Here is an 11,077-nt window from a genome sequence, read left to right as displayed (position 1 = left end):
CTATCCAGGCATCTGCTTTAGCTGTTCCCTCCACCTGGACCACCCTCACTCCAGAAGACCTTGACCCCTCCAGCACCCCCTGCAGTCAGGGCCACCTCCCTCACCATCGTCCAGCAAGGACATGGCCCACCCATCTCTCTCCTCCAAGCAGCTCCCTTCCTTGGCCTATTCTGGGTTTGTTTTTGCTTTTCCCCAACACTTCCCACTTCCTAAAGGGCCCTGCAAAAAGCTCCTGGCAGGGGCTGATGGCATTGCTCTCCTTAGACTGCAAGCTCCACAGCAGCACGGGCCACTCCCTGTGGCAGACTCAGTATCTAGTTAGTGCTCGGCATGCAGAAGTTGCTGGACCAGTGTTCGAGAACTACTGAAGAAGAGAGGGAGGAGGGAAGAAGGGAGGGATGGGAAGAAAGGAAGGAGGGGAGGGGTGAAATGGAGGGAAGGAAAGATAGGAAAGGGGAGGACAGATGGAGGGAAGGAAAGAGTTGAAAGAGGAAGAGAAGGAATGAGGAAGGAAGGAAGAATGAAGGAGAGGGGGAAAAAAGAGGGCAGAAAGAAAGGCAGGAAAGCAGAAGAAAGAAGTAGGGAAGAAAAGAAAGAAAGGTGGGGGAGAGGGAGGGAAGGGGGATGGAGGAAAGGAACTTATTTCCTCTCTAGGCCCAGCTGTCCCAATGTCCATCTGTCACTTGGACTGTTTCTCCAGCCTCCGGCATGGCTGCCTCCGGGCATGGTGGCTCACACCTATAATCCCAGCACTTTGGGAGATCGAGGCAGGCGAATCTCCTGAGGTAAGATGTTCAAAACCAGCCTGGCCAAAATGGCAAAATGATCTCTCTATTAAAAACACAAAGATTAGCTGAGTATGGTGGCAGGCAACTATAATCCTAGGTACTCTAGAATCTCAGGCAGGAGAATCATTTGAACACGGGAGGCAGAGGTTACAGTGAGTTGAGATCGCACCACTGCACTCCAGCCTGGTAACAGAGCAAGACTCCCTCAAAAAAACAAAAAATAAACCTTCTCCTGGCAGCTGCCTTCTGATAATGCCCCCCTTACCTGGTGAAGCACGGGAGATGCCGGACTCCTGCCTGACCCTAAAGTGCCGAGTGACCCTGCCCACGCACTCCTCTGGCCACACGGAGTGTCCTGAGTCATGCTGCTCCCTGTGCCTGGGTTTTCTCTGCCCCCTTTCTCAAACCCTTCCCTCCCTCTTCCTGGCCCCATCTCCTCATCCTCTGCCTGCCCAGCACCTACCTCCTGGTCATTTAAGGTGTAGCTCAGTCTGTAATCCCAGCACATTAGGAGGCCAGGGCCAGAGGATCACTTCAGCCCAAGAGCTTAAGGCCAACATGGGAAACATAGTGAGACCCCCTGACTTTACCAACAATTTGAAAGAAAGAAAGAAAGATGTAGCTCAGGCATTACACCACCTCCAGGTAGCCTTCCTGATGGCACCATACCCAGGTGGGCTCAGGGGCAGCCTCTGTTCTCTGGGCATCAGAAGCTGCCTCCCGAGGGCAGTGGTCCCAGGTCAGTTCCTGCAGGAGTTCAGGCACGGGATGATGGTAGATGGATCAGGACTGAGGGTCAGAGATGCAGAGAGGAAGACAGCTTTGGTATGCAGTTGGTGGGATCAGTGGGATTCACCGCAGGGTTACTGTCAGGGTGCAGGGGAAAATTCTGGACCAGCCGTGTGTTCATCGCTCTTTTCCCTCCAACCCCAGGAGAGCAAATGAGGCAGAAGGACTTGTGGGCCCAGCCCTCCAGCTCCATCCTCAGGAACTTGAGGATCATCAAGTTTCTTGGCTGTGAGGGAGCCTTTCTGGACAGTCCTGGTCATCCGAGGCCAGGAGCTGGGTGCCTTGTGGACCTCTGGCCTCCTCTTCTCCGTGTTGCTGGTGTCCTTCCAAGCATCTACCTTTCTGGTAATGTCACTAATCTCTATGCCGAGCAGGACTGGGGAAGGAGTGTGGGGCTCAGGAGGTGAGGCAGGTGGAGCCTCCCAGATCCTACCACACTGTCCATCAAAACCCACACATTCTGGATCCTGTTTTCTCAGGGTTCCTGCTGTCTTCTGTGTGAATGAATGAATCACATCATTCTGGTGAAAGTGGCAGCGGCAGGTGAGGTCTGCTTTTCTGAGAGTTCCAGGCTTCCACTGATGTGGGCAGGAGGGTTCAGGTGCAGACAGGCTGCAGAGGTAGAATCCAGGGTCTGAGTGGCTTTCCTGCTGCTGGCCAGCAAATCTCCACAGCCACCCTGTCACTGATGTGATCCTTGCCCTGCCATTCTGTCATTTATTTCCTATGTCTTTCAGAACACTCTTTCTAAAGCACAGTTTTCAGAAGAATTTAAACATGTTGATGCATAGGCCGGGCACGTGACTCACACCTGCCATCCCATCTCTTTGGGAGACTGAGGTGGCTTGAACCCGGTTAGTGGAGATTGCAGTGAGCCAAGATTGTGCCACTTCACTTCAGCCTGGGCGATGGAGCAAGACTTTGTGTCAAAAACAAATCAAATCTAAACAAAAGGACCACAAATGGAACCAATACCTAGGGCCCTCCCATGCTGCTCTCCCCAGGAGTCCCCAGGCTCAGCCCTCATGTCTATCACCTTCTCCACCACAAGAGCACCCTTGTTCATGCGAATGCACTCTAACCTGCACCTGATTTCTCTTCACTGTTTTATTTTTGACGACAGAGTCTTGCTCTGTTCCCCAGGCTGGAGTGCAGTGATGAAATGTCGGCTCACTGCAACCTCCATTTCCCAAGTTCAAGCAATCCTCCCACCTCACCCTCCTGAGTTGCTAAGATTACAGGCAGGTGCCACCACACTTGGGTCTTTTTTTTTTTTTTTTTTTTTTGTACTATTAGTAGAGATGGCATTTCACCATGTTGGCCAGGCTGGTCTTGAATTCCTAACTTCAAGGGATCCATCCACCTCAGCCTCCCAAAGTGCTGAGACTACAGGTGTGAGCCACTGCACCTGGCCGTACCCACTTTAGTATTTATTCTTCACAGCGCTCTCACCTGATGTGCTGTTTGTGTTTATGGTTTCTTCATGGATTGCCTGTCTCTTTCCTCCTCATTAGAACGATGGATCCATTAAGACAGCAGCAACTTTGTTTTGCTCATTGCTGTTTCCCCAGAGCCCGGAACTCTGCCAGGTATATAATAACCAGGCAGTAGTTATTCATAGAATGAATGAATGTAAGAATGAATAAGTGACCGGGTACTGTGGCTCATGCCTGTAATCCTAGCACTTTGGGAGGCTGAGGTGGGTGGATTGCCTGAGGTCAGGAGTTTGAGACCTGCCTGGACAACATGGTGAAACCCCATCACTACGAAAAAAAAAAAAAGGTAGCTAGGAATGGTGATGCACGCCTGTACTCCCAGCTACTCAGGAGGCTGAGGCAGGAAAATTGCCTGCACCCAGGAGGTGGAGGTTGCAGTGAGTCAAGATTATGTCATTGCACTGTAGCCTGGCAGAAAGAGAGAGACTGTCTCAGAAATAAATGAAAATAATCTTAAAAAACAGAATGAAAGACCAGAAGGCCTAGATAGAAGAAATAAGTTACAGTAATCCATAGCGCACAAGGGAAACTACAGTGAATGAGAATTTATTTGACTATTTCAAGATAGCCAGAAGAGAAGGATTTGATAAATATTTGAGGTGATGACTGTCTGTTACCCTGATTTGATCATTTCATATTGTCTACAGCTGGGGTCCCCAACCCTCCTGGCCATGGATCAGTACCAGTCTGTAGCCTTTTTTTTTTTTCCTTTTTTTTTGAGACAGAGTCTCACTCTGTGCAGCAGTGTGATCTCAGGTAAATGTCACCTCCACCTCCGAGGTTCAAGCAATTCTCTTGCCTCAGCCTCCTGAGTAGCTGGGATTACAGGCATGTACCACCACACCTGGCTAATTTTTGTATTTTTAGTAGAGACAGGTTTCACCACGTTGGCCAGGCTGGTCCCAAACTCCTTACTTCAGGTGATTCGCCCTCCTCATTCTCCCAAAGTGCTGGGATTACAAGTGTGAGCCATTGCACCCTGGCTTCTTTTTGTTGTTGTTGTTGTTTTGACACGAAGTTTTGCTTTTGTTGCCCAGGCTGGAATGCAATGGTGTAATCTTGGCTCTCTGCAACCTCTGTCTCCCAGATTCAAGTGACTTTCCTGCCTCAGACTCTCAAGTAGCTGGGATTACAGGTATGAGCCACCATGCCTGGCTCCTTTCTCTCTACTAGAAATACAAATTTTTGTATTTCTAGTAGAGACAGGGTGTCTCTACATTGGTCAGGTTGGTCTCGAACTCTCGACCTCAGGTAATCCACCTGCCTCAGTCTCCCAAAGTGCTGGGATTACAGGTGTGAGCCACCGCGCCTGGCTTCCTTGTTAGAAGCTGGGCAGACAGCACAGCAGGTGAGCAGCGGGTGGGCGAGGGAGGTTTCATCTGTGTTCACAGCCACTCCTTATTGCTGGCATCACCACCTGAGCTCCACTTCCTGTCAGATCGGTGGCATTGTTAGAGTCTCATAGGAGCGCAAACCCTACTGTAAATAGTACATTCGAGAGAGCTGGACAGTGAGCTTCTTATGAGAATCCAATGCCTGTTGATCTGTCACTGTCTCCCATCACCCCCAGAAGGGACCATCTAGTTTCAGGAAAACAAGCTCAGGGCTCCCACTAATTCTACGTTATGGTGAGTTGTGTAAGTATTTTATTATATATTACAATGTAATAATAATAGGAGTAGGCCAGGCACAGTGGCTCATGCCAGCTATCCTAGCACTTTGGAAGTCTGAGGCAGGTGAATCACCTGAGGTCGAGAGTTCAAGACCAGCCTGGCCAACATGGTGAAACACCATCTCTGCTAAAGGTACAAAAACTGGCAATGGTGGCAGGAACCTGTAATCCCAGCTACTTGGGAGGCTGAGGCAGGAGAATTGCTTGAACCCAGGAGCAGAGGTTGCACTGAACCACAATGGTAGCATTTTGAGAGGCTGAAGTGGGCGGATCACCTGAAGTCAGCAGTTCGGGACCAGCCTGGCCCACTGGTGAAACCCACATGTAATAAAAATACAAAAATTAGCTGAGTGTGGTGGTAGAAGCCTATAAGCTGAGTTACTCGTGAGGCTGAGGCAAAAGCATTGCTTGAACTCAGGAGATGGAGGTTGCAGTGAGCTGAGACCTTGTCCCTGCACTCCAGCCTGGGCAATAGAGCAAGGTTCTGTCTTTAAAAAAAAAAAAAAAAAAAAGGCAAGCCAGTTACAATGGCTTATAAAACTTTGAGAGACCAAGGTGGGAAGATCACTTGAGGCTAGGAGTCCCAGGTAAACTGGGCAACATAGCAGGTCCTCATCTCTACAAAACATTTTTAAAAAATTAGGCACAGTGACATGTGCCTGTAGTCTCAGCTATTCAGGAGGCTGAGGCAAGAAAATTGCTGGAGCCCAGAAGGTGGAGGCTGCAGTGAGCCATGCTTGTGCCAGTGCACTCCAGCCTGGGTGACAGAGTGAGACCCTGTCTCTCAAAAATAAAAAAGAATTCAGAGTAGAGAAAAGTATAAATTGTAAGTTCAAGCATGCCATGTCCCAAATTTTATTCAGAAGTGTTGATGTGTGCCCCAAGAACTCTGCATTCATTTCCCAGTGCTGCCTTAACAAAGTACCCTAAACTGTGTGGCTTCAACCACAGAGATTTATTCTCACAGTTCTGGAGGCCAGGTGTCTAAAATCAAGGGATTATTGATTGATTGTTTTTTTCTGTGAAGGCTGTGAGGGAGGGTCTGTCCCAGGTCTCGCTCATGGATTCTCAGAGCATCCAGAGTTCCTCGGCTTGTAGGTGGTCTTCTGTCTCTGTCTTGACATTGTCTTCCCTTTGTAGGTTTATTTGTCCACACATCTCCTTTTTATAAGAACACAGGCACACGGGATTAGGATTCACCTTCGTTACCTCAGGTTAGCTCAATCACATGTGAAGAGACTGTTTCCAAATGAGGTCACATCCACAGATCCTGCGGCGTAGGGCTTCAGTGTCTTTCAGGGAGACACAGGACAACACCTAACGCTATAGATTTGCAAATATTTTTAGTTTGAGTCTCTGGGTTTTATTTTTTCTTTTTTGCATCAGATGGGTGAGGTGATGATATCGTAACAAGTTTTGAGGAACGCACATATCATAAAACAACCTGAAAACTTAATCGTCATGTTTAGGTTTTGGTTTTTTAATTTTAGTTTTTCTTGAGGCAGGGTCTTGCCACATTACTCAGGCTGGAGGGCAGTGGTGCAATCATGGCTCACTGCAGCCTCAACCTCCTGGGCTCCAGTGATCTTCTCACCTCAGCCTCCCAAAGTGCTAGGATTATAGGAATGAGCCACCACTCCCAGCTGTTCCCTATTTTTTTGTTTGTAAGTTGTTCATTTTACTCAAAAACACACCTTTGCAGCTGGGCATCCTGGCTCATGCCTGTAATCTTCAGCACGTTAAGAGGCCCCGAGGCAGGTGGACCACTTGAGGTCAGGAATTCAAGACCAGCCTGGCCAACATGGTATAACGCTTTCTCTACTGAAAATACAAAAATGAGCTGGAGGTGGTGGTGTGTACCTGTAACCCCGTTGACTCGGGAAGCTTAGGCAGGAGAACCACTTGAACCCTAAAGGCGGAGGTTGCAGTGAGGCAACTTCATACTACTGCACTCCGGACTGAGTGGCAGAGCGAGACTCTCACTCAAGATAAAAACAAAAAACAAAATATACATACATATATACACACACACAGACACTTAATACACACACACACTCACACACACACACACACCTTGGCAATCTTTTTATATATCCACATTCGCTGGTTCAATTTAAATTCTATGGTAGATTTCATTTAAATTAATACAATCTAAATACTATTCTATTAAGTTCTATAACTAAAAAGAATAGGCCATGCATTTAAATGATTCAAAGTTCAAAAACTATGAAAGACTATAGATCTGAGTTTCCCATATGGCAGCCAGTGGCTTATGTGTTTATTGAAATCTAAGTGAGGCCAGATATGGTGGCTCATGCCTGTAATCCCAGTGCTTTGGGAGGCCAAGTCTGGTGGCTCACCTGAGGTCAGGAGTTGGAGAGCAGCCTGACCAACATAGTGAAACCCCATCTCTACTAAAAACACAAAAAGTAGCCGGATGTGGTGGTGAGCCCCTGTAATCCCATTTACTTGGGAAGCTGAGACAGGAGAACTGCTTGAACCTGGGGGACAGAGGTTGCGGTTAGCCAAGATCACGCAACTTTACTCCAGCCTGGGCAACGGAGCGAGACTCCATCTCAAAAAAGAAAAAAAATCTAAATAAATTAACATTAAAGAAAACGAAGGATTTGGTTCTTTGTTTGCGTGGGCCACATTTCAGGTGCTTCACAGCTGCAGATGGCCCAGAAATATGGTCCTTATTGCAAAAAAGTTCTATTGGTTGGTGTTGGTGCAGCCTTAAAGCCACTCTCTCACGCCTCCTCAAAGCCAATCGCTGTTAGGGTTTTTTGGTGATTCCTTTCCAAGATAATCTATGCACACAATCAGCACGTGGAGTTAATATATCCACCTAAAAAAATCAGAGTCTCCCGTGTAGTGCAAATGATCGTGTAACAGTCCATGGAATGAAATGTATTCATGTAGTTTCTTAATGAAGTACTCTTGAGTTTTTCCCAGGTTTTCTGCTATAATTATTCTGTGGTGAACACAATTCTCTCTCCAGAGTAAATTCATAACAGTGGAATTCCCTGGCCACAAAGTTTATATGTTTTTCTCATTTCTTTTCTCTTTTCTTCCTTTCTTTTTTCTTTCCTTTTCTCTTCTTTCCTTTCCCTCCTCTCTCTATTCCTCTCTTTTTCTCTTCGTACCTCTTTCCCTCCCTTTCCCCCATGTCTTTTCCCCCTCTCTTCGCCTCCTTTTCTCTCTCCCCCACTTTTCTCTTTCTTTTACAAGGTCTTCTATGCAATGGCATGATCCTAAATCACTGCAGCCTTGAACCCCTGGGCCCAAGTGATCCTCTTGCCTCAGCCTCCCACGTAGCTGGGACTAAGACCTGTGCCTCCATGCCTTTCTATTATTTATTTTCTTTTTTGTGAAGATGGGTCTTACTATGTTGTCCAGGCTCATTTTTATCTTAGTAGGTGCTTTTCAAGGGATTGTACCCAAGGGTATCTGGATGGAACTTAGAAAGTCACTTGAAGCCCTTGTCATTGTGTTGAAGTTTCGTGTCTGTCTCCTTTATCCTGGGGAGAAGATTTAAAACTTCTACCCCCTTTTCACGCAGATTGGTGACTTCAAAAGGTAAACAAATGTTGGGAGGCTGAGGCAGGAGGATCACATGAAGTCAGGAATTTGGGATTAGGCTGACCAAGAAGGAGAAACCCTGTCTCTACCAAAAATACAAAACTTAACTGGGCATGGTGCACGACTGTAGGCCAAGCTTCTCAGGAGGGTGAGGCAGGTTAATTGCTTGAATCTGGAAAGTGGAGGTTGCAGTGAGTCGAGATCGTGCCACTGTACTCCAGCCAGGTACAAATAGCAGCTTTAGACTTGATCCCACCAGGCATGACCACTGGGCACGTTCAGCAGTGGATCGCCCAATTCTGCCTCAGTTTCCAGTGTCTTCTCAGAGGCCTGGAGTGGAGAGTCTGAAGCCAGGCTGGATGTCTTGCTGCATAAATACTCTCTCCACTTCCACCTGTGCCATCAGCCTGGGTGAAGACTCATGTCAGGGGAGAGCCGTCTTCCTGCTAAAGCCCCACCTGTCTGATGGCTGAGACTTCTGCCTCATTTCCAGAACCCCCAGGGGACCTTGAATGTCTTGTTATTTGCTAAATGTGCAAGCACAGATTGCCTGTACCTTCCCTTGGACCTTCCTTCCACTCCCTATAGAGCTGTCTGAAGTCTGGAAATGTTTATTTGCATTTGGAGAAATTCTACTTCCATCTGCCCCAGACTCATCAAAATTACAGTAACAGCTGGCACTCTAACTTTCTGGGGCATGTTCCAGCAGGCAGGAGGTCCCTTCTTCAAGTCCTCTTTGTAACCCCATATAAGATAAGGAAACTGAGGCAGATGAGTTCTTGAATACAAAGTGCCAGAGCTTGGGTTCAAACTCGAATTTCTGGGCCCAGGGGTTCGAGGCTTGAATTCAGCCTTAAAGTTTGTGGGATTTAGGGTTGGTCTGGGAAGTGTTCTGTTTGGCACCCCGTCCCCGTGTGGGTCAAGGTTGGGTCCTGGTTTGCCTGCAGAGCCCCAGTTTATGCCTGCTGACCTGACGCATTTGTGACTAGTGTTCTCTTTAATCTGCAAAATGTAGTGGTTTGGGAGAGAAATTCTGTGCTCTTGTTCACGTGCACCCTGAGGAAGCTCTGACACCACCACGCAGTCTCTGATACACACTGGAGAAAGCCAGCACTAGGATATGCCTGTCAGCAGGAAAATCTGTGAGCATCTACATCCACATGTAGACATATTTGTACACATACATTCATATACACACATCCGTATATATACACATCTTTATACATCCACACACATGTCTGTATACCCACACATTCATACACATATCTAAATATAGACACTACCATGTACACATCACTGTACATACACATTCATATCCACACATTCATACACACATATTTGTGTATTTTGGTATTTCTGTATACATACACATCTACACACATTCATGTACAGATACATCTGTACACAGATGCACACACATTCATACACACGTCTGCACACATGTCGGTGGGGATCAGGGAAACACAGCGTTAAGTAGTGAGGGTCTGGTAATAGTATTGTTTTGACATACTTTTGGTGAACTGACTAGCTAGTGGCTATGAGAGGGATGGGTGGGGTTTGTTCACCGTCTGGCGGGGCCATCAAAGATGATATTTGTAGTTGCTCATGGCTTTTCTAGAGGATCTCCCATGTGGGGCCTTGGAGTGTAGTGAACTGTCCCCATGGCCCCCCTGCCAGTGTCTGCACCAATGACCAACAAAGTTCTGGCTTCACTGGCCTCAGGACTTTGGGGTGTACTGTAAGAAATGCTAGTGTGCCATGGTTGGACGTGTCTGGTCACCACGTGGAGATCCGTTGCCAGTGGCAGGATGGGAGCCGGGAGAGCCAGGAGGATGTTGCAGTGAGATAGTTGGAATGACCAGGGCTGGAGCTGGTGTGCAGCAGAGGTGAGAGATGGGGTTGGTTCTAGTCACATAGCGACGGTCAACTGAGTTTTTGATAGATCCAATGAGGGGGGTTGTCAAGGAGAAAAGAGGAGTCCTTTGTATATATGTCTGAGTTTGTAACACAGGTTTCTAAATTTGAGAAATCTGCAGTTAAAAAATTGACGAAGGACTAGGCACAGTGGCTCACGCCTGTAATTCCAGCACTTTGGGGGCCAAGGCGGGCAAATCACTTGGGCTCAGGAGTTTGAGACCAGACTGGCCAACATGGCAAAACCCTGTCTTTACTAAAAATAGAAAAATTAGCTGGGCACTGTGGTGTGTGCCTGTCATTTCAGCTACTTGGGAGGCTGAGGCAGGAGAATCACCTGAACCCAGGAGACAAAGGTTGCATTGAACCAGGATCCCACCACTGCACTCCAGCCTGGGTAACAGAATGAGACTCCATCTTAAGAAAAATAAAAAACTGGGAAGGATTGGCATACAAAGCCATTAGCTTGGCTGTCTCCTGCCATCTCTCTGGTCCCAGCTTGTATGATCATGGCTGGTCTTGCTGGCCAAGCCTGCCATTCCAGGTGACACCAAGGCCTTTTCAGGGCTATAGTGACCTGCAGCCACCCATTGTTGACAAGGCCAAGCAGTTCCAGGTGCAGTTGGAGATGAAACTGGTGATGGGGCCAGCCCTGTCATTTTTACAGGGAACCTCATGCAGCAGGTGCACAGCAAGCTGGCCTCTCTGCATCGCTGAGCCATCTGCTGAATGACCAAGCCCACCTGACAGGTAGGCGATGAGACCCCTTGTGCCCTGTCTCCTACATGGCCAGGCTAGGGTGCGGGCCAAATGCCTCCTGATGGTTCTCATCACTC

General features: G+C 47.8%; 1 protein-coding gene and 1 pseudogene across 1 annotated transcript in view; one reads left to right on the top strand and one right to left on the bottom strand.

Moving 5' to 3' along the window:
* Window positions 1-11,077, top strand: part of LOC144580306 (uncharacterized) — a 126,334-nt gene that overhangs the window by 95,926 nt on the left and 19,331 nt on the right. Inside the window, exons 5-6 of the mRNA XM_078356381.1 lie at window positions 655-785; window positions 1,722-1,922. Of these exons, the coding sequence (XP_078212507.1) occupies window positions 1,730-1,922 (193 nt within the window). The 5' untranslated portion in view covers window positions 655-785; window positions 1,722-1,729. The remainder of the gene's footprint in view (window positions 1-654; window positions 786-1,721; window positions 1,923-11,077) is intronic.
* Window positions 6,126-6,223, bottom strand: LOC144580479 (small nucleolar RNA U13; annotated as a pseudogene).

This window comes from Callithrix jacchus, chromosome 19 (genome assembly GCF_049354715.1).
Source record: "Callithrix jacchus isolate 240 chromosome 19, calJac240_pri, whole genome shotgun sequence".
Lineage (NCBI taxonomy): Eukaryota > Metazoa > Chordata > Mammalia > Primates > Cebidae > Callithrix > Callithrix jacchus.
This window is presented reverse-complemented; position numbering and strand designations above follow the sequence as displayed.